General features: G+C 36.0%; 1 protein-coding gene across 1 annotated transcript in view; it reads right to left on the bottom strand.

The window, feature by feature from the left end:
- Positions 1-1967: 1967 nt before the first annotated feature.
- The window catches only part of NECTIN3 (nectin cell adhesion molecule 3), a 62348-nt gene continuing 39245 nt past the window's right edge, over positions 1968-25070 (bottom strand). The window contains exons 7-10 of the mRNA XM_064701749.1: positions 13657-13795; positions 12224-12305; positions 5399-5461; positions 1968-4901 (exon numbers count right to left, since the gene is read on the bottom strand). Coding sequence (XP_064557819.1) covers positions 4725-4901; positions 5399-5461; positions 12224-12305; positions 13657-13795 — 461 coding nt within the window. The 3' untranslated portion in view covers positions 1968-4724. The remainder of the gene's footprint in view (positions 4902-5398; positions 5462-12223; positions 12306-13656; positions 13796-25070) is intronic.

Here is a 25070-nt window from a genome sequence, read left to right on the forward strand (position 1 = left end):
GTAAACAATACTGGCCCAAAATACTTTGCTCTTCAAGCACAGAATATCTGAAGTCCTACAAAGGAATGTAAGACTTCTTAATAGGACAGGCAAGATGAAGTGTCAGGGAAACTGAAGCTGCAGGCACACTTTCTTAAGAACAGGATCTAATGTGGCAACACTATTAGAGATCTCACTATTCAGAGACCCAAAACAGTAATAAATAAATAAAATCTAACATTGAGAAAAGGACAAAAAAAACCCCAAAAAACCAACAACAACAAAAAACCAACAACAACCAGAAAAGTCAGTGGAATCTTTTATAGCATATCTTAAACTTCTTCCTCTGACAATCAGTATTAGAGAAGTTATTTCCCATAAATCTCTGTTAGATAACAAGTCTAATTTAACCTAGTACACTTCAGATCGGAATATAACAAATCTGTGACTAAACTCATTGAAATTGAAATGTTTTAATATATTTAGCATACTCTATGCATTCTGTGTGTAGCCTTGCACAGATATGCAAATTCATCTCAGTTGATGAGGAAGCTGAAGTCTGCTTTATTTTGAGACCAAGCTGGAAATCAATTCTGATTTAAAATCTTGAATACTAGTCCCACAAAGGGATAGAAGAGTCACAGTTTGACTTGTAGGCTTTTAAATACAATTTATTTTCTAGTGACAATTGAAGGATCTCGATTTAGATATAGCGTAAAATCAAGTAGAAACAAATATAGAAAAAAATTCACTGTGGGGTTGTCAGTGCAGATTAAAATACCTAACACATCCTACTTGGGTTTTTCACATTCTTTGAATAATTACTACTAAGATTCACAGTGTATTTTTTGTGCATTGGCAACATAATTCAAATAAAGGTATCAAGTTATTCACCAAGAACCATGTAATACCTTTTAATAAATGCAGAAATATCACATATTTACCTTCTGTCAGAAAGTTAAACCCAGTCTCCCAATACTCTGGACATGTACCACAGGTGGACAAAAAACCCCAGGCCACCTCCCACAGGGCATTCAAGCAGGAAACTACACAGACATTTCTTTTTTCACCTGGGGCTTTACCTGTCCTTGTCAGGAGCCTCTGAAGTGGCCCAAGTTGTCAAAACAATTTCACCTGCTCTGCAGCTACTTGTTGGTAGAGCACTCACTCAGCCTTCACACAAAACAATGTTTCAGATAGAGTGCTTTCAGGTTTGTGGCATTAAAAAGTTACTATAATAAATTTTAATCACCTATGTAACAACACAGCACCTGAACTTGCATCCCTCAGAGGACAAAAGAGCAGTAACACTGCCAGAAAGAAGGCAAAGTACACAAGTCAGAAGGTGAAAAGTCTCCCTTCGCTCTTCATGAGTTATCACACATCTTTATTGTGCTTTACTTGAGCTCAACACAAAATACATTAGATCATTTGTGACTGAACAGTGGGAGTCCTTTAATAATATTTTGTTAGGTATTTCCTTACTTTTAGTAGTACAATTTCTTAGACTGTGGATACAATACAAATGAAAATTTGTATTGTATCCACAGTCATTCTGGACATACTCCAAACATTAAAATCTTAGATTTTTTACAATTAGACTACCTTGTAGAATTTAGAGATACTGGGGCAGAGGACAATTTACATATACCAATGCTAGAGATGCAAATTACTAATCTTCCCCTCCTTCCCCACCTACCTCACCAGAGAATCTGGGTGCTCAGTTCACCTCAGTACTTCATTTTCACACAGTACTTTATGCTTCCTGTTATGTAAGATGAAAGTTAGAAGGATTTCAGCAAGCAACACCACATATCCCAAAGTGGTAGGTAGAGTTAGTAAAAAGAACATGTTCTGCATATACAATCACAGAAGAAACATAACACCAAAAAAGTGGATGCATTTTATCAGACTTTGCATTTTAAGTAATCTTAAATCCAAGCAACAGAAGAAAATGTTATATTTTGAATGTTTTTATTCCAGTCAAATTACAAATACAAGCATTTAAAAATGTACAAAAATATAAAAGGACATTTTCTACATCTTACAAAAGCAGATCAAACTTACTTCTATATGTACAATCCTTTTAGTGAGAAAGCCTAATTAGCAGACATTTTTTCTGTTCTCTTCTGAGCATTCTTTGCCAAATCTCTCCCCGCAAATTCAGCCACACTTAAATCTAAAAGTAACAATTCAAAAACTTAATATATTAAATGTCCCTGAATAGATTACAAAGAAACCATTTCTCACAGACAACAAACCTGTCGGTGGTAATGTATTTCCTTAATGACTTTAGGGGAAACTACATCCTAATGGGTAGCTTGCAAATCAAACTTTCTGTAGTTTGTTGGTATGTAACTTGGACAACACAGTTGGATTACATTTTTATTTTTTAAGCTATTTTTACACATTAAAAAAAAAAACAATGATAGCTTTGTTGATAGCATTCTTCCTTCCCCTAAAGTTTTATCTCTTTCAAAAAAAAAAAAAATCAGAAAGGAAAGTATCTGCAAATAATTATAAAAAGCAGTAGAAGAATTTTTTCTGAATCCAAAATAAATGTTTTTATTGCAAAAGGGATCGAAGTGATCACCTGCTCAATAACACATTGTACTAATGAATGCAGAGGAAACACTGCCACAGCAAAAGTTTTGAGCCATCCCATAATGTCTATTCAAATATTTTTGGTATCAAGTTTTGCTCAGTAATATTGATCAAATTACCTTAAGCAGTATAGTTCCTCTCCACATTCTGTCATTCATTTGGCCACGACACTGTTTTCTTTCAATGTTCTGACAACTGATGCTTTTTGGAGCTGCAGTAATGTAAGGATAGGCAAGGCAATGCTCATGTAAAGAGATAGCTACTTAAACTAACATTATGGAAAAACAATTTTGAGGGACACAAGCCTTTTTTTAGGTCTCAAATACAGCAGTAAACTTTAAAATTGAAAACAGTTGCTCAATTTACATGAATGTGCCCAGTTCCCAAGAGAAAAGCAAGGTGTCACTGCTTCAAAGATAGCTCCCAAGAAGCAGGTTCTGTCCAACCTTTCTTTTTGCCATTCCTTCAGCTGTCAACTTCAACCGCATCATTTAACAGAAAGCTGCTTAGCAAGAGAACAGATAATACCTACTTCTACAGAGTCCAGAATACAGGCACCCAAGCCATAATCTTCTAGCTGCTACCTGTAACAAACTAGAAGAATTTTATTTACCTGGCCCAATTGTGGACAGAGATCTCATGAACTTGTACTGTGATGGAGATAAATGCAGGTTGAATACAGGTTTAACAACAGCCCCCTGCCTGCAGCACACTCACCTATGCTAGCTTTCAATTCTGCTGCTTCTACAGCCTGACTTGGGCCTCTAAAAAAATTCAAACATCTGCAGAAAAACACACTAATACCCCAGAAGTAATGTTCACTTCTGTACAACAGGTAGTTCAGCATGACACCAAGCATTCTAACATCTTGTTCTTCATGTCATCTGACTGAAAATCATCATTCTGTACTTATGTGCATAATGTACTTAGAGAATACTCAAGTCTCTTAAGTTTCTCTGGCAAATTTTAGACACAACCCATTTTTCTACTGTCCTAAAATATTTTAAGATTGCCCTATGAGCTCATTTCAGCACTAACATATTATATACATATTTTTACTTGCTAAATATTTACTTTTTAGTTCACAGGAAAACTTATTTTTCTAGCAAGATCATGAGCGCATTTTTTAAGCATTACCACAGACACAAAAGATTAATGTGGGATACTTTTAGCACTGGTAATATCAGGACATTCTCCAGTTACTTCACACTACTGGTTAAGGTTAAAGGACAGTGCTAACAAGCATTTGAATTTGACTGAAGCTTTTCTTTTCTTGCTAAGACAAGAACACATCACAGGCAGTTTTGTTGTAAACTAAGAAAAAAACAAGGAATGTATGTATTACCAAGGAAAATAAACTCTGCAGCACCTAAAATAGGAGTCATATTTGGGAACACAGATGTAGCTTCACAAAAGACACTTAGAGAAAGTTCTGTCTGCCTAGTCATCTACCTCCTTCAACTAAGTTTCATGTAGACCTAACTGTAAAACCAAAGCCAGCAACAAGCAGAATCAATAGACAACAAAAAGCTTTTGATGTAAGGCAATTGCTTCACTTTTAACAAGGTGGGAAGAAAAATAGTGTAGTTTATGGACCAGCCAGTCAGTATTTGAGAGGTAGTCTAGTTTTTCATTTGACTGAGAGAGGTAGAACTGGTTGAGAAATCAATAGTTAAGGCCAGTCAAATTCATATCTCAAGTTGCTAAGATGGCTCAGCCTGAGACTGCTAATGTCACAAGGGATTCAGCTGCCTTGCTCATATTTATTCACTTTTATATGGGTAAGGTTCTTTAAAATATCCAGAGAGAATGCTCCCAGAAATAGCCAGCAAAAAAAGCTTAACTACATTTTGGCACGTGCCAATCAATTAATACAGGTTATACAGATTATGACTGTGAAGGTTAAAAAAGCTAAGTGGCTCTCCTCATTTGGCAGATCAATATTACTACAAAAGCACAGACATACCAAGTACTAGAGGCAAGTTTTAAATTCCATATGGTTTACCTGTATAAAATTCTCCATCCATTTTTTTCACACATGAAAGAAAACCCAATTATTTTAGAGATGAAAGCCAAAAAGACATGAGGGTCATAGAGTCAACAGGTAATAAATTCCTTGTTAAAGACATCTGGGTACAGAATCATACATAATGCTCCCTTGTATTGATGTAGGCTCTTCCAGGTCCTGAGCTTTGGGGGTATCTGTTGCTCCAATTTTTGTAGTGAGTTTGCTGATAAACAGGATACATAGGCTGAAGACCCTCTTGCTCCTGTGGCTCTTCAGCCCCACAAGTAAGTTGCCTTCCATTCACAGTTTTCTAAACACACATAAGAAGTAATAAGTTTCATAGTTCATGTATAGAACCTGAAATTCCTATTCTTGGTAAAGCTTTAAGCAAAATCAAAGATACATTATCTCCAAGACAGCCCTATGAATAAAGAAACAGGAACTTATAAATTTCCCTAGCAGACAGTTAACTTCAAATGCTTGTTTCAAATGCAGTTGGACTCTAAAGATCAATAAATCTAAAGAGCAAACCAGCAACTACAAAAATGTCTGTCAACACTCTTATGCTTTGTATTACTCACCAAGAAAAGAAAGCCGGAGTGTTTAAGTATTTAAATTAGTCATCAAACTACTATAGGATATTAAAATGGTACTGCCACTTTTCACTTAACTCACACAATCAAACAGTTATTGACCAGGACGGACAAATATTTTTTTTGTTCATGAAAACCAACATTATAAGTTTATTTTATGGAGTAAGATGAAATCAAAGCTTCAATCAGGAATTCAAGCCATCTTATTATTTACCATGTGCTGCAAGTTTCCAGCATCTCTCTCTCTGTACTGACTCTGCAAAGTAAAATGTTCTTTCTGAAAGAAGAAAAGTTACAGGGGAAACAAGTCAAGATTCAAAACTGCAGAACAGCTTTGGTTAATACAAAAAACCACCAGTCATCCCAAAAAACACTCTGCCTTAGGTAGTGTCTTAACTGGTTATCATTTAGAATCCTTCTTACAATCCAATGGCGAGTGGAAAAAAGATGAGGATCAGTCAGGGTCACCTGTCCCAGCTGTGTTCCCTCTCCCAATATCTTGTCTCCCTCCCAATATTCTGTGTACACCCCAAGTCCATCTGCTGGCAGGGCAGAACCAGAAGCAGAATAGGTCCCAATGCTGTCCAGCAATAAAAAACTTCCCTGAGTTATCAACACTATTTTCAGCACAAATCCCAAACACAGCCCCATACCAGCTACTCAGCTACTGCAAAGAAAATTAGTTCCACCCCAGCCAAACTGCCAACAATAAGAGATGAGGTTCAAGATCAGCTAAGGAATCTGGAGGTGAACAAGTTCAGGGGACCTGATAAGATACATTTGCAAGTTCTGAAGACACTTTCACAGGAAGTGACTAACCCACTATCCATCTTGTATTAGAAGTAGTGGCAAGACTGTGGTGCACACTGTCTGAGAAAGGGGAAATAAGACCCCCAGGTCTAAAAACATGACCTGAGAAACTACAGGTCAGCCACACTTCAGTGCCCAGCAAGATGAAGGAGCAGAAACTATGCTAAGGCATATAGAAAATAAGGAGATGGTTGGTAACCATCATCATGGTTTCACTAAGGGCAAATTGAGCCTGACAAATTTAGTGGCTATCTATGACAGGATCATAATGTTGACGGAAAAAGGAAGAGCAACTGATGTCACCTACCCGGACTTATGCAAAGCATTTGATGCTGTCTCACATGACATCTCTAAACTGAGGAGACATGGATCTGATGGGTGGACCACTCAGTGGATAAAAAACTGACTGGATGGTCACACTCAGAGATGGCTCATTGCTGGCTCAAAATCCAAGCAAGGACCAGTGACAAGTGACATTCCTCAGGGGTCTGTATCAGGACCAGCACTGTTTAACATCTCTTTGGCAACATGACAGTGGGATCAAGGTACCCTCAGCAAGTTTGCCAATAACACCAAGCTGTGTGGTGTGGTAACATGCTGAAGGAACAGGGATGCCCTCCAGAGGGACCTTGGCAGGCTTGAGAGGTGGCTCTGTGTGAACCTTGTGAAGTTCAACAAGGCCAAGAGAAAAGTCCTGCACCTTTCAGGTGCAATCATAAACACAGGTAAGAGCAATCATAAACACAAACACAAACTGGGCAGAGAAGTGATTGAGAGCAGTTCTGAGGAGCAGGACTTGGGAATGTTGGTGAATGAGAAGTTACTTCATGCAGAAGCATTGCAATCTCCCTTCTTTCACGTTTATTTTTTTCTTCACCATTATGATAGAAAAACTTCATTTGTGAAATGGACTGCCTTCAAACAACCAGTTAATCACCAACTGCCTGAGTTAATGGCTGATTAAATCACACCAAGTAATGCCATCTAAGAATTATGGTTTAGGGTACAGTTTGTACTCTGGTATCATCACTCCTAGTAAAGTTCTTCCTTTATGCTACACATAGTACAGGACCACAATAGGCTAAAGCAACACCTTTGCACAATTGTATGTATTTTTTGTTTTGCAATTCATCTTTTCCCAACAGTATCACAGTGGCAGCAGCAACACAAAGTAGGCTAGGTTGCTGATCTTTGTGCAGAAGCCCCTCCACAAGTATTCATACAGGTAGGTAACATTTCCAGTGGTCATATATCCGTATTCTTACTTTCAAGAACTATTTTGAAGAGAACCCAATCTCAGTAATATTTTGTTCTTACCTTCTCCTCCTTCCCCTTAACTTTTTACCTTTCTGCATTTGTTTAGTAAAGTTTTGAAGTAATTTTGAGTTAATTTTTAATATGTAAAATTTCTTCAAAAATCATCTAATATTTCCTAACCGTTTCCACTCATCCAACAGTTATTTTTCACCATCTTCACAGGTTTATTTTTCAACTTTAGTTTGTCAAGCTTTTTGTCTTATAATTCTATTTCAAAGTATCCCCTCCTGCCCTTAAAGTCACCATGCTTTTGCTTCTCAAGTCCTAAAATGCAGTCTGCATTTCTGAGAATATGTGACTTACCACTTAGCAGGATGTGTTGCTCCTTCAAACCTGAGCTGAGAGCATGAGTTCACCACACAAGGAGACAAAACACACATGGGGAACAAAAAAAGTCCCATCTCCACCAAAAGCTAATGTTCTTTAAACAAAAATCAAAACAAAACAACAAAAAAATCTGCTTGCTTGAGGAATTCTACCAACAGTGGATATGGACATGATTTAGAGACTCACTGGAAACCAGAATACCATGTGCCTCATTCTAACCCCAATCTGGTAATTTTATTTTTCCTATTGCAAGATCCTTCATCAGTACAGATTATTTTATTGATGCACATTTTGTGCTCCCTTTCATTCAATCTTGTTTGTCTAAACAGTTCTTTGGTTTAAGGCAAATAATAACAATACTGCTTCCTTTTTCATCAAGGAAGAGATATTCCCACCTGTATAAAAAGCATTAGGAAAAGAAATAGATGAGTGCAAGAGAGCCATAATCCATAAATGAATCAGTATTATACTAGGTTTAAGGGCTCAGTGGCTGATGTTTCCAAATTTGATTCAGAAACATCATCATTTGATAAATGGTATTTGATACTTTTAACAGTGCTAAGACAACTTCATATTTTTCTTTCCTGTTTTGATCAGTAATACAAATATTACAGTTAAAGAACTCTGCTTGTCTAAATAGTGAGGCATTCTTCCAACCTGCAAGTCTCAAGTCAGTCTTCTCATGGCCAGACATACCGACTGGGCTGCATTTCCCTTATCCACTCCTATTTCTGTTGTTACAGAAGAGCCTTGTTAAATTCTTAATCCTTCAACAACTCTGAATGCTGCACTGCATTGTGCAAAACATGTTTTTTTATTTCCTTCAGAAGTACCTGTCAAATTAATAATAACTTCAGTTCTTTAACATTGTCAAAGACTGCCCATCTTGAACATGTTTAGAGGAAAGTAAATAAGTTTTTGCTTCTTAGCAATATATTGTTTGAAACAGTGAAGCTTACTCTAATGATGCCAAGGACTCCCAGAATTAGTACACCCTCTTACACTCCTTTTTAAAATATTATGCAATAGAAAAATTCCTGTTTAAGCCACTGGAAATATTCCATTGCTCAACTTCTTCCTTATTCGCCTCAAAACCCACATTGTTAAGCAGAGATTCCTCTCTCAACAAGGACATAACCTTCAGGCTGCTCACCACTCTTTCACATTACATGTAATAGATAGTTCTGAGCAACAGAATAGCGTTTCCATGGCAATGATTATTAAAAGAATACCTGGACAAAAGTAACAGTGCTGTTGACAAAAGAGTTGACAAGTCTTCATAGTAAATAAAGCTATAATGTAATTTTTTCCATTGTATTTTTATGCTTTGGACTTTTGCCTTCCTCTTTTAGGGCCTTAAGTGAATCAGTTTTTCTCAGTTCTGAAGTGACTCACAAGAACACATGAATTGTTATCTTCAAATACCAGTACAGAGAAATTATGAGTACTCAGTTACATAGTACTTGTACATACTGGTAGCTCATTATTAACACTAGCAGGTAAATGAGAATGTATATTTAAAGTAAACTGAAAGTTTCCGAGTCTCAAGAAGTATCCATGAAAGATACTGGCTGTCCAGTACTATTCACAGGTCCAGTTAAATTTCTCTTCATTTTAATGCCATCACCTGCTGACTCAGATATGCATAAAATCAGTTAAATAATGATTGCTGGAGTACAAAAAGGAGAATTTCAGCATCATGTACTGAATCTTAAATACTTCACAAGATAAAAAAAAGCTACTTGTCCATGATTTGAATAACAGCAGAGATGATTGAAAAACTAGCACATTATTTTTAACAACTTACCAGAATCAGCCTAAATTGAATAAATCCACTTTCAATTCTAAGTTATTGTGAGCATGCAGAAGACACCATTTAAATTCACTCCTTTACTTTGCACCTTTGTGTAGCCTATCATTTCCACTCAGGCTGAACTGATCATCTGTTGTGGTTGACAAAGCAGTGACATTTCCCCTACAATTCTTTTTAGAAGATCCAGAAGTTTACATCTTAACTACCCAGTGAGAGGCTCACCTGGCATCTCATGCTGGGTAGGCACGACAGCAATTGGAACACCAGGTAGTAGAGTGGTGAGTACACACATTTAGTCACACAAGATGAGACATCCTGACAGGCTGCTAACTTTTTTCTCTTGCCTCTTTACAGCTATCCAAATGTTGGCTTGGTACACCAAAACAATACAACCAATCACTTCTTGGCTAAAGCTAGTATTTTGACATTTATTTCTGTTAGATAAAATGAAGCTCTTGCCTCAAGCATAACAGAGTACATACTCATTAGAGGCAGTATCATTTAGAAGACAGCCTCCAGCTCCAGGTCTTTTCAGTTCTGGAGTTCCACAGACAGAAAGACAGGTACGCTAACAGTGTTGTGACAACATCCATTTCTTAAATAAAGTCTGGCTAACACCTAACCTGAAGGGGAATCTTTCTCCTCCCAAAACAACTTAAAACTCTGTTTATCTAATTTGTGGAAAAGAAATATTCAATTCAGTCTCTTTATGATTTTTTCTCTATTTACAAAATACATTTTCATAAAACATTTAATTAAACATTCCAAGACTACAGTCAGGTTCAGCATAAGTTCTTTAGAACCAATTAACAGAAATCGCAATAAGCACAACCTAGAAAAAATTCAAAGACAGCAAAGTTCTGAAGAGGAAAGCAATAAGGTACACATTCTCTTATGTCTACCTCCTTTATAAGTTGCTCTGTAAAGGACAAATAAATGCATTTCCTAGTGTTGTAATTTTGCCATCTAGCAGCACTACAGATGCACAAATACCACAATAGACCATATATTTTGATTCTATAAGCAAGAGAATATTTCTCAAATACTTTAAGCAGAAATATTAGCAGAAGAGTAATTCATCAAAAATTGCAATTGTTGAGTACTGTAGTAATAGAAGAAATAGCCTTGATGCCCATCCTGAGCGCAGAAAAGCGCCGGTTCTTTTGTATCATCTTTGGTACTTAACCACCTTTAAGGTAAGAAGATGAAGACCCATTATTCTTTATGCCAACAAAATGTTTTCTACCTTCACAATGTTATAATAATCAGGCTGCTACTACTAGATCCACTACTATTGCAGCAGTGGATCTCAGAATATTTTCCTGCTTCACTAAGCAACAATATACGCAAGTATTACCCATTGTAACATTTATGACATAAGGAAGGCTTTTATCAGCAACTGCTATTTGCTGAGCTTTAGTAACCATCAATCACAAAGAAAATCTACAAGAATATTTTCAATGTTATTAAGAACTCCATCAAAATCTTTCTTAAAGGTAGGTGAAGATTTTTCCCCCTTTTCCCCCTCTATGAGAAAGGACTTTTATAGGTCCTTAAAATTGCAAAAATACATCATAGTATTGGAAAAATGATATTTCTTATAAACAAATTATTATTTTAATTAGCTCAGTGTTATGATTTGGCACATCAGTGGTTAGAATCACATTATTTATGGTATGTACTGAGGATGGAACAAAAATTTTATTAAAAACAATTACAATCTAATTCTTACAAATACTGACAGATGACGGAAATTTTCTTCAACGTAAGCAGAAATCTAAAAAAATCTGACTGATTAATGTAATATAAACACACATACACAAGAGACTTTAGGGGCCATGGCAAGGATCTATAACTGACATTAGCTTAAGTGACCTCTCAAGAACAGGTCTCCTCTACAATGTCTAGTGCAAGAGAAGCCTGAATTCACCTGGGGTTTCCCAAGCACTCTAGTCAACTTCAAAACCGTGCTGTAAGGAAGAACCTACCCTTCCTTGCTCCCCGCTTACTCAAAGTGTTTCATTTGCTAGAATCAGCTTTCCAGTGCGACCTCTAAAAACTGGTTTGATCAGACTACACCCACAAAATCATTAAATGCTGGTAAAGAAGTTTCTTGCCTATTGTTGTCTTGCTTGGACAGCATTACTTCAGATGACAAGAAGCTACCCCTGAAAGCACACGAAAAATTCAACTGTTTGTCATGAAATTGGTATGAGGTCATTTGCTGCTGGTAAATGCAAGCAGAAAAGATAAAATTAGAAGTTGCATAATTGCAAATATTTAAAAGTGATTTAGTAATCCTCAACGAGGCTCAAACTCATATTTTGGTAGATTAGCCACATCAAAGCCCAAATTTTAACCTATCCTCACCCCTCAACCGTTAATAACTCAAAAGATTGGCAGTTGTTACCAGCAAGGGAGCTTTTGATCAGGCCAGTTTTTAAGTTTACAAGCATAATTTTTCCCTTTTATGAAGACTGCTTCATAAAGCTATGTATACTCTCTTACCACAGAATTTCAACTATAGATTTTTCTAATTGAAAAGGAGCAGTGTCTGTCAAAGGCTGTTACAAGTTTCCACCTCTAAGGATGACTTTAACATTATAGTTAACAGATCTGGATATCACACAAGTAGAGAAACAGCTTGGTTGTGAAACCATTGAAAGGTTTCCATATATTACCGGGAAGACAAAATCAGACCAATTTAACATAATAAAGCAAAGTTAACACTTTCCTTAAGTCAATTTAAGATGCATATAAACACTTACTCACCTGAAGCATAGCTTCTTTCTGTGGCACTGACAACGTTCTCTCTCCAAATGAGGCTGGTTTGTGAGTGGGTGGAAGATCAATCCTGTAGTAAAAGGGGGAATGAAATATAACACATCATGTTTGTCAAGTCCAATTGAATGGTCAGATAATAACTGCCAAATCATCCAGCATTCAGTACTCAGGGACAAACACCTTTCAGTCAGCAATGACTCAGATGTGATATATTGTAATGGAATATGTCTACCACTGGCTATTATTCAGGAAGACACTTTTTGTAGAAAAGCACTATCCAGAATTTGTTATTTATTGCATCCTGTGTTTAGCAGACTGAACTTCCCCCCAAACACTTCAACTAAGGAGGATTAGAAACTACTGGTATCTAACAGTTTCTCATAGTTACGAGATACAGTTTGAACAACTTTTTAAATTATAGACTTCCCTTAGAAAGCCTTTGAGAAAGCCTTACTAGCAATTCTTACATGCAAGACTTTTTCAATTTTAACTTTCTCAGTGAAAGCAAGTGGTTATAAAATAATTTAAATGTTTAAGATCATTCACAGAAATAAGCTTCAAATACAGAATTTAAGAGAAACCATGTTAAAAGTTGCTCAAAAGAAGACTCTTGAATCATCTTGCTAGCTCAATCCAAATGAGGAAACTTATTTTATGCTAAAGGTTCTTAGTTATTTTACTTTAGTTCTCTTTAACTATATGAACAACATTTCCAATTCAGTTTTAGTGTTAACTGTATATGGGATTTAAGAAACTGTATATGGGATGTAAAAAGACATATATTTACAAATATTGTATGCCTTTGTTACTTTTTTATGCATGTTCCAAACAGAATCTAGACATCATCCCCTTTAACTGACAACATCTTATCAGACGTTTTTGTTTCCTTCTTTTTTGTTTGATCATATTGAACAGAGTAAACTGCAAGTCTGTGCCAGAGGCTTTAAGAAATAACCAAAATTCCAAAAAGCACAAGAAATCAGTAAGCATGGATCTGTGGAAGCTCGCTTAATTTTACAAACATTTCAGGAATTATTTTAGGGGGCCTTCACATTTGCAAAGCATGGCCAATTTACCTTGCAAGTTAGATCTGCAGTTACAACAAACTAGCAGTCACTGGCACCAGTCAAGAGGGAACCCTTTTTTGCCCTCCAGTTAAATCTATGAATAGTTTTCTTCCAAAAAACCCCAAACTTCTCATGAGATAAAGCTCTTTATTACTTCCAAAGTAATTCTTACCTTCCTTATTTCTTTTTCAGAAATGTGTGATTTCACATTTTGTACTCTGAAAATAGAGCCCTGAAATTAAAAAAGCTGTATAGCTGCTAAATTAAGTCAGACACTTAAATTACTGAACAGAACAAACTCTTTCTGCATATCGCTTTCAACTGAGTAAGAAAAAACGTCCAACACATACTCACACTTTGTCAAGATAGGCTGGCCTTTTCTTCCTTGGGGTCAGCAGCACTGTCACAAAGATGGTAATGATAAAAAGAGCAAGGACTGCTCCAATCACAGCCCCTGCTACAGCAACAGAAGATGTCTGCTTAAAGGGCACATCTGCAATGTGATAGCATAGGTTACAACTATAAGAAGTTCATATACTTTTAAAACTCAGATAAGCTACTTCAGCGTTGTTCTGAGAAATGCTTCTTCCTTGCACTGCCAAACAGAAAGCCTTGCCCTGCACTAGCACTTCTGCAGTATTGCTTCAACTTACCCAACTAAACAACTGGGGAAATTAAGAGAGCTCATGAAATCAAAATTTTTGTTTTAAAAATTTTATGGACTACTTTTATTAAGTATGAGCAGCATGCTTTCATTCTCAATTTCAAGGTAAGATGACATTACAAAACATATGATTTGCACTTAAATAAGCTAACAAGGTGTTAATTCAAAAACCTAGGCAACTATGGTTTATTGACAATCTTTCTTTAAAGGCACTTAAGTTTGCAGAAAGCGAAAAAGAAAAAACTTAAAATCAGGGTAAAAACCCCCATATACTAACTACTAGAAGCAATGAATATGCAAACAAACACTAAATACTTGGCTTACACTTATTAAAGTAAACCCTAAGACCACCTATCATCTTTAGGACTTCACACTTCAAGCTACAAGAAAGTAATTTTTATAAACAAATTTTAATAAAGGGAGAGAAAAAGCTGTGTTTTTTTTCCTTTTATAGCATTTTTCTGTTGACCTTAGCATTGTGAAATCCAATGCTGAACAACTCCCATACTGAATTAGCATACTTGTCAGTCTTTAAAGGCCACTCCTTTCACTATGCTTAGAAATCAAATTTTAAGTCTCAAAACTGGAAAAGCTGCTAACATACTTTAACTTAAAATCATCAGTCCTTTAAACTAGTGCCAACAGGCTCAACAAAAAGTTTCACAATTGGAACAATTCATGTCAGCTGCACTAAACACTTACCTACAAAATTTAGTCAGCATACATTAAATAATGCTCTCATTTACATTGAGTACTGAATCACAAAATTCAACAGTGAAGAAATTGAAAATTAACACAGTTACCTTCAATGTATTTCTAAAGCAGTCTATTATTATTCAAATGCAACACAACCATTCTCTATTTAATCTCTTACTGACAGAAATTTTGAGAACCTCTTCAGCTGTATGTTCTATTCACAGATAAAAACCCAAAGACTATACAATATGATTTATCAATTCCTCAGATTTCTTATGTTGTTCTGCCTGTATGCTGGAAAGCTGAGCAAAACCCCTCAATTAAAAAAAAAAAAAAACAACCTAAAATACAACACTTGATTTGCACTCTAATAAACAATTCCTGTCCCCTCACTGCTTACCAAAGATCTGACATGAACATTCCCCTGGGATTACACTCACAAAGTATATTTAAGTAACTTGAAAAAAACTGCAGTAAGCTTTTTTTTGTGACTTCCTTAATGTTAAGGAATAAAGTCCTAGAGTAACAACTTGCAGAAGTTACTTTGCTCTTCAAAGATGAACGCAACATACCACCCTTGGTTTATATATCGGTTATCCTGGCATAAGCTCCACGTGTCCATCAGATACCAGCCTGGACACTATAAACTGTCCTGGCTTTGGCTGAAATAGGGTTAATTTCTTCTCAGGAGATTGTACAGTGGTTTGGATTCAGCATGAGAATACTGCTGATAACTGACCATGTTTTGATTTTTGCTAAGTCGTGTTTATCCTAAGTCAAGGACTTTTATTTTGTGTGTGTGTGCCTCTCTCATGCTCTGCCAGTGAGGAGCTGCACAAAAGAAAACTAGGAGGGAGCATAGTTGGGACAGATCACCTGAAGAGGACAAAGGGATATTCCACACCACAGAACATGCCAAGTATATAAACTGGGGAAATTACCCAGAAAAAGGTATTGTGCATCACTTGTTTGTTTCCCCCACTTCGTTATCCATTACTATTATTATTATTATATTTTACTTTGTTTTCAATTAAACTGCTCCTATCTCAACCTACAAGTTTTGCTTTTGATTCTCCTCCCGATTCCACCAGGGTGGGAAGAAATGGGGGTGGGGAAAGCAAGCAGTTGTGTTGTGCTTAGCTGCAAGTTGGGCTTAAACTATGACACAAGAATAATTCATAATTTTTCCTGAAGAATGGGCACGTGAATCAGTGGAAGGGTCACCTAACTACTGCATTTAAACTGGCTTGAGTTTAGTTTACATTGGGTGCCCTCTTCTTGAAGTGCGAAAATCTCAACTAACTAATATACATTCTTAGGTGTAGAATTCTCAAAGATACTTTGGCCTTGTGATTATATCAGAAGAGTTCCTTGACTGCTTCATCCTAACTTCATGGTGCCTTTTCTTCTAGTAAATTCTGCTATCATGTCAAGACATCAGAAAGTGTTATAATTTCAATCAAAGCCCACCCATTGAGTCTGATTTTGGGTGAGATGACAAACACCCATTTACTTCTGAACATCAGGAAAAATAGTAACATCCCAGCACAGTGTCACACAAGAACTTAAATGCAATTATCACAGGGCACACTTCATTTGGTTTTTTGAATTGCTTTGGCAAAACATTGGTCTAACCAGTGGAATGATCATAAACCCAGACCACCATGACAAGCTGAACAAGCCAGAGAGCACCTAACATGTATGGTGCTAGCTACAAAGCAATTAAACCACCAGATGGTAAGAAATAGATGAGAATTGATTAATTCCAAGAAATATGGTTAAAGCAAACAAAGACAATAGAATGAAAAAAACAAGACTATTTTGATGTATGCAATGTCTAGTTAGTTTATCAGCTGTGCTTGAAAACAAATGTTTTGGATGGCAAACACCCCATTTATCATTCTCTTAATCTTCTTAAAAGAGTTTCTGAAGACACTTGTTTTATAAGTTTATGCTCTCTTAGGTGAATACTAAACAGCCCATCTCAAACAGCTTAAACACTTTAGTTCATTCTATCCAGCCTCTGGGTTTATTGTGCTTTTCCATCTCCAATTTTTAAGAACAGACCTGTGCAACACTTTTGAACACTACCTATGTTCCAGAATGTAAGAAAAAGTTTATTCACACAACAGCCATTTGTACGTACAATCAATTCTTTTTACAGTAGACATAATGTACAAAACATTGCAACGCACGTAAGCCCTATCCCTATTAATAACTTCAACTCCAGAACATTTCAACTTCTCAACCCATAGGAATTAAATATATATATATTTAAAAAATCAAAGCAAAAAATCCACAGAGACAAAAGCAAGATATCCCATGTGGAAAACTGGTTTATGGTTATGTTTATTTCCAAGTAAAACCATCTTTTAAAGATGATATATCAAGTTTTTTTTGAAGAGAGGTATAATCTCTTTATTCCAGAGATAATTTGGATCAGAACCCTCTGCTAGAAATTTCACTCCTTTTCTTGTGTTTGCACTCAAACTACAGATAACCACAATATCACTTGCTATTGTTTTTGAGACTGGTCAATCACGTATCAGTACTCCATTAATCCAAACCTAAACTTCAGTTGTTTAGGGATGCTTTTCCATTTGAATTTCAAATAAAGCTGTTGTCTTAATCTTTTTTAAAGACATGCAGTCATATGCAATCACAGTGTATTGTCTACAACACTCAATATAACTATTTTTGGGAAGCTCTAAATGCTGTAAGCTACCAAACATCATGAGGACAGAAAAGAACTTCCAGCATCAATGCTCATGGAGCAGCTGTAATTATGCAGCCTATTTCACATCAACGGTAGCAGACTTCTCCCTTTTCAGTTTTCAAATACTAATAGAGCCATATCAGCTTCAATTTCCTCAAGCTAAACATTTAAAAATGGCACTTCAAAAGATTTAATATTCTACTTATGAATTCATTGTTGTTCTGGAATTCATCTAAAGTTGTTTCATTCCTCCTCATATAATCGGCAGATTTAGTTTGATGAATCTGCTCAAAATAAAGGAGAACTATTTCACATGTCAGACAAGATTTCCTATGTATACCAGATACAATGTCATTTTAAAGAACATGTAAAATCAGTATGGATTATATGCAGGGAAAACAAATCCACTGCGGTACAGAGACTGCACAGAGACTGAATTCCTGTTTCACAGACTCTAGTTGCACCACTAAAGAGTGCGCTTTCAATACCTAAAGTAGCAGTGCAAGTGTCTACTTCCCTACTAATAATCTGAAACTCTGGCTACCCTCTTCAAAGCAGGCATTGTTACTCAGTCGGAAGCAGCGTAAAACCGCTGTTTTAACTTCTGGTCATAGAAACTCTAATGCTTTTTGGCACCTGGGAAAATAAGCATATTCACATCAGCCTCCAGCTTTGGAATCTATAGGGGTGTTTTCTCCTTAGCTGTGTCCAATTAACCAGCTTTTAAATTCAATGGTAAGATTCCAACAAAGCCTCCAAAACAGGTCTCAAAAATTGCACACTGTGAAGTTGCAAAGAGCATCTTGTATGCATTAATGAGTTTTGACACCCTGCCAATTACAGGCCTAACAAAACATCTCACTGTATGTATATATACAGACACTAAAGTAAGCTTTAGAAATCAATGACTAAAAAAATAACCTTTCATCTTATTCAAATACAAGCCTTTGACCTGTTTACAGTTACTCCTCAAAATGTTGCTGATAAGTTAGTTTCAGTGCAATGACTTAACTTTTAAGTATATAGTTACAAGAAGGCTCATTAAAATGCTAAGAGGTATTCATTTTTATGCAGAAAAAACCCTAGAAAATAAAGCTTTAATTCTGCTGTAACTCATTTTAATTGGTAAAATATTTGCTATACAGAAGCATTAAGTTTACTGTGGATGGTACCTAGATCGGAGTAATTCAAAGTCCCCAAAGATTATATTTGATCATTGCCTTGGGTAAACTTATTTTTAAATCTGAGAGGCAAGACAGCCATTTTTTATTCTTAAACGATATTGAATGGCAACTTCAATTTAGTCTTTTTTTTTTTTAACTCTGACATAGACCAATATAAGCATTCTGTGTTAAAACTCAAATCTTAAACAGTAGTACAGCATTGGGAAAAAAAAGCAGCTCAAATACATTTTCCCCAGATTCAGTATTTCCATTGTGTCAAGTCACAATATAAAAACCTTCAAAAAAAGTTTCAAAAAGTTTATTCCTCCTCTTGTGTAAGTATAAACAATCTGAAAGTGACCAGCCAATGAAGTGAACTACAGGTACATGTTAGTTTTCAGTGGTTACTACACATACCACTCCCTCCGAGATATTACCGCGCCATCTAAGTGAGAAACAAAGTCATCTTCCTCATAAAATTCACCATGCATAAAACCCATTCCAAATGTTCCACCTTCATGGTAATCCACTGGTCTTTCATAACGGTCCTGGTACCTGTTAGTATTGTCAACATTGTTCAACTCAGGTTTTCCAGGGTCTTCTAAATAATCTTTAGATATTAAGTTCATTGGATGCTTTGTTTCTTTTTTTATACTGCCAGGGTAAGAACCCATATCATCTGACTGAAGAACATCTATTTGGGACTCTTTTTGCATATCTGATGGTGGAATGTAGCTCTTAGCAAAGTAGTCACCACGGAACGTCTTTCTTCTCTTATAGCAGACGGCTCCAACCAGAGTACCAAGAAGTAACAGCAAAAGAACCCCACCCACCACACAACCGACAACGATACCCCAAGTGTCGTCCTGCTTTGTTGGCAAGGTTGATGTTGGGAAATTTATTATTCTAGGTTCTGTTGCTAAACCTGTGGTGCCATCAGTCGAAGGATGCCAGGGAACCGTGGGCAGTCGAGTGGTAGTAGTAGGAGGATCTAATGGAAAGAGCAAAGAAGTAGACAAGACACAGAAAAGGCACAGAATGTCAATGCGAGCTAAATCAGTTAAGGGTTTATAAGAAAGCAAAGTTGATGGGTATGTTCTACAAGAATAGTTTTTCATTCTCAAGTTCATGGCACTATGTAAGTCTTAAATTACTCACAAGCTTTGAACTAGCTTCCTTACACATGGTTTGGAGTTAAGCTGCAGCAGTACAGCAAGTATGAGGATCAAACAAAATAAAAATAACCTTCAGGTACAAAATTTACCCTCCTCAAAATAAGGAGATGGAGTTTTTCTACTCAGATGTTGACTAAACATCATTATTTACTTCCTCCAAGGAGGAAAAACTCAAGCAGTCCTCTAACCTTCCATCCAGCCATAGGGAATTCTGGAGCAAATTAATTCATTATGCCACAGTGTCAACTATTCCACATTAAATACCCCCTTTAGAAATAATTCAGGGCACTGAATATAAGAATGAAAAACCATGAGTTGCGTGCTCAGTCACATGAACTACTGATTTTAAGCTATTCTCTCAAAAAACATTTGTTTCATTAATAAAACTTACTCAGCCTCACCTTGGGATTAGTGAAAGCATAGTTAAAAACGGCATGTATTAATCTCTAACACTTATGTTGAGCAAGGAGCCTTCAGGTTTTTAAAACATTAAAAAATTGAAACATTTGAACCAAAAATTATATCTATGCATTCCTTCTATAAGCCATTTGATCCTTCATGCACAAAGAAATTTCCATATTAATTCCGCATTATAAAATATAAACTGATTTCATGTCAGATTATGCATGTAAACAAGAGACGCCAGATACCAAGCTTCTCCAGCATGCAGCTTTTTCCTTTGTTCTTTAGGTCTATTGGAGATGTATGCATCTCTATTGCAGGCAAGGTTCCAAGTGATGGGCTGATGACACGGAGACCATACCAATCAACCACAATATTATATACAACTCCACTTATTTCTATGCCACACTGAAAAGAAGTTACTTTTTGCCTTGCCCATTACAAGCTAACTATTTTAAAATCAAAAAATTAATTCTAAACATGTTATTATAGCTTGAACCTTTCAGAGAGAATATTGCATGGACAGCCTATTATATCATGTAATTTAGTTAAATGCCCATAAGCAAGAGCCATGAAAGCAGTACCACCACCACATTAGAAGTACCCAAAATTTACCACCATAAAGTAAACCAGATAGAACTAGATCTTTGTCAAGCTTTCAGTTATTTGACAAATCACAATTAAATAGCCATAAGTATGATTTTTAATCTCACCACTCAGAGACAGACATACAATTTTCTCATACTAGACAGAATTCTCACATTTGTCATGATTACTACACACCTTGCTGCTGAATGCAACATTTTAAGCATAAGTAAAGGTTTACACAGTTTTTCAAAGGGCATTTTATTCCTTAACTATGTGAGAAGTGATGGTTCGTTAGGGAACTATGCATAAATGGAATTAATTTGACAGAAGAGAGGAAACTGAACAAGAAAGATGCACTACCAAAATGAATAAGAGGCATTCAGATTATGATTTTAGTAGAAATTAACTTAAAGTGAGTTTGGTAATTTAACAAAGAAGTAGAGATTAAAGAATCCAAGTTTACCAGGGTTCTATGTCCCACACATCCCTAGGTCATGAAGTTCAAATCTCTCCTCCTTGAAAAGGTATTTGCTTAAGACACAAGATTTATGATCTTAAAACACAATTTCAAACAGTACCAGTAAAATCCTTCCATGCTATATATAGTTCTGTGGCTCTAATTATTTGGCATTGTAATTGTTTTGCCTCTGATACTGAGGTCCTAAGTCTTATCTCTCCACAATCACAAGGATGTAGTATTTGTATCCTGGCAAATTTTACCATTGCATATATGAAATAAGCACAGTGGCAATTACAACCTTATTAATACATTTGAAATTCAGTGTTTTACAAAGAGTTTTTCCTTCAAAACTTCCCATTCATTCACCAGTTGTCAGGCTGTCCAGCTGCATTACCAACAAGCACTAATTAACATATTAAATCAATTGCAAACACAGGATCAATTAAGCATTTGTTCATATGCATTCCTGCAATACATAACCATGATATCTCTAAGATTTATTTATTTTGGTACTTTTTATTGTTGAAGAATGACAAAATTAAAACTGTACCTTCTTGTAAACAAGGTCAATTGCTACTAAGAATTTGTGAGTTCACTTCTGACATCACCCAGAACTTTCTAAATGTAAGCTAATTTTGTTTTCTTTCTGTACCAAGCAAGTTTCCTAAATGGAGAACAACTTTAAGATGAGGAATGCCAAAGTTTTATGTCCACCTCATAATATTTTGCTTGCAAATAACATCTCAGATGTCATCTCCAAATGAAGAAAATGCCACTCATATCTGTAGCTATGAAAGATGACACTACTTCATTTCAACAAGTTCTTTAATATTTCACATAATCACTGATAAATGTTTGACTTCTTAATGCTTTCCACAAAACATTAAGGGCATAATTTAAATTTTGTTTCATGTGGCACTTTATTCAAAAGCAACAATTTCTTACTGATGACTTCCTTTAACACTGTATTTCGTACCCAATGTTTAACAGCTCTTGTCTCTTTCACTGAGGTAGGCTTCTGTTGTTGCACAAAGCACAACATATTAAAATATCCATGTGGGTCAGGGAGCTGAAAGTATCAGAAATTCTGGAAAATACCTGGGTTTAGTTTAAATACATCTTGTTTACAGTTTTTGTTTCTTACTATGTTCTGGGGCCTGTTCAAATCCTTACTACATGTACCCTGCAGTAATGATGAGGGCAAGCAAAGACCCCAACAAAATTTTTCTACTCTTACATATCTACCACCCCCATTAAAATAAGAGACATAATTGAACAAAGCAAAACCCAATTTTCTGGTATGAGTATAGCAAGGAAATTGTCTCCTTCCATTTCCTAGTTGGTTTTAAAGCCTTTGACACCGTTTTCTGCCAATAAAAGACTTGCTCTTGATTTCAAATGAAGCTCTGATACTACCTCAAATTAAAGGACCATGGTCCCAGTGCACTGCTTAGTTTTCACACTCGTTTTCTAGATGTTTCCCATCAAAATCAGTACCAGCTTTCAACAGTGTCAGCTTGATATTTTTATTTTTCCCTTAAATGACTATTCTTGATATCGTTTTCTCAGCTCTTACAATACCAACAACTTATCTTGGGCAGGGGGGTTTCTACCATTAAGTTTAGTAAAGGCATCCAACTAACATAACATGTTTCGCATCTGAAACACTACATCTCCCTGCTTCAATCCTCCTGCTACACCACATCCTTCAAATTTCTGGGACTCACTTCTGCTTCTGTTGCCAATTCAAAGCCAACAATAAGCCAAATGTCAGAGAGAAGAAAGTAGAAAGAGATGGATGAATCATCCCTAAAAAGCAGATCACTATCTTCAAAGTTTTAGGTTTAAATCCTGTCTTGGTATTATCAGCTTATCATTGTTAAAAAAAAAAGTCAACAACAGAACACAATACTCTTAAACCATAAACCATTTTGGATTTAGCCTACTATGAAGTATTTGAGAGGTAAAGTGACCAGTTCTACAACAGGTAAGATAATTCAATACTGTCATAATTTATTTGGGTTAGAATTTGTCATATTACAGAAACAAAGTTTTGGAAAAAAAGGTTCCTTGGAGATTTGTGTTAACAGACAAAGTCTGTCTGGTTCCAAAAGCCACAACAGAGTGGCCAGAAATAGTTCTCTCTATTAGCAAAAAACAATCCCACACCATTCAAGATGCAAATGTCCCCTTTTTTTGCCTCCTACAAGACAAGGATCTGCTATCAATTGCATCTAATCCACAAGTGAGTTGGCTTTGAACAAATTACAAGATCTCTCTTTGCATACATCATTTTACTGGGTGGCAAGGACCTGCCTGTGTATGTATTACTTGTATGTTTGCACAGATACACACATACTACTGTGTCTTGACTTGCTGTTCTTGCTAAATGATCCTTAGATGTTAAGTACTTAAAAATGGAATAATAATTCTGTGCAGTCAGGTCTTAAAAATCAGCTCTTTCAACTGCTGAAAAGCTTATGTAGCAACTCCTTTATGACAGCAGGAAAGTTAGCTTTCCATGGAGGAAGACCCAAAGTCTGAGAGCAAATGATTTGGAAATTTATGATTCTTTCTTTCTTTCTCCAGCCACTGCTACTCTAATGTCAAGTAGTTAGTGAGGATACTGCATAACAGTCACCCCACAGTGTCTTGCCTACAAAGGTTTCACACTGGAGCTAAACATTTTCCTTAGGATTCTTTTCAGTGTGTGCTCCCCCACCTCTATTTTGGCAGCATAATACTAATATTGCTATCAACAATTTCTCTCATCAATCATCCACTTTCAAAGTTCAGTGTGCTTTTGTGGTTTCTAGCTGGGATTTTCATGCACCAGATATAAGACTTTGGTATTTTTTGGGACACAAGAGAAACTTATTATTATTGTAACCTCCAGCATGGAAGAATATTCAGGAAACCACTGAAAATTCAAAGCCTACTAGACCAGGGAGCAAAAGCCCTTTGCTAAAGAGCAGTTTGTCAACATCCCTCCAATATGTAATTTAGAAAATAAGAGAGTGCCCATATTCACAAGGTGCTGTCAGAACAGAGGTTTATATATGAAGCAGCAAAACCTAAAACCAACTATCAGTCTCTGCTATGTTAATCCTCACAGTGTCCACTCTATAAGAAGGTGACCCCTGTGCTTACAAAATACACCTTTCTAGGATTGCTGCCTAACAAAGGATGGCTTTACTTTTAACAAAAGTAATCTCTTCCAAAGGCTGTCATGACAGAAGAAGTATGTTCCAACCTTAATGCAAGCCTCACAGGTCACCTCTCCCTTGCAAGGGGAGAAAGGGAAAGCCACATTAAACAGTATGAAAGTGAAAGAGTCAAGAAAACAAAATTCAATTCCTTGTGTAAGAAAACTGAGTAAATCAATATTGTACAAGGAAGTGCTTTATATATCAAACTGATAGCATGTTTTAGAAAACTTACTTCAATGCTTGAACTCCACTAGGAGCATGACTTGCTTTTGCTGGACAACTATGGAAAAAGTTTAGTTTTGAATTATTGAATTAATAAATTAGCTTTGAATCACAGAATTAATAAAAATTGCAAAAATGACTACGCCTTAAATGCCATATAAAAACAAGTACCACACTTCAAAAACTATTTGAGTATTTCTCTATTCCTATAATGATGTAGAATCTCCTGAAGCTGGAAGCTGAAGATACTATTTAGTTCCTGTCAACTACTTCTCTTTCATTTCTGTATTTCACTTCAAGAATATTAACAAGATTTAGGAGCACAACAGAACTTATTAAAAATATAGCTTTGACTTTAACAATGAATATCAGAACCAAAACCAATCTTTTGCTCAGCTATATTCCAAACCTACAATACATTTCAACTTAATAGGTATTTTTTTCTAGCAGTTAAAAAGCTTAACAACTACAGC

This window comes from Zonotrichia leucophrys, chromosome 1 (assembly GCF_028769735.1).
Source record: "Zonotrichia leucophrys gambelii isolate GWCS_2022_RI chromosome 1, RI_Zleu_2.0, whole genome shotgun sequence".
NCBI classification, from domain to species: Eukaryota; Metazoa; Chordata; class Aves; order Passeriformes; family Passerellidae; genus Zonotrichia; species Zonotrichia leucophrys.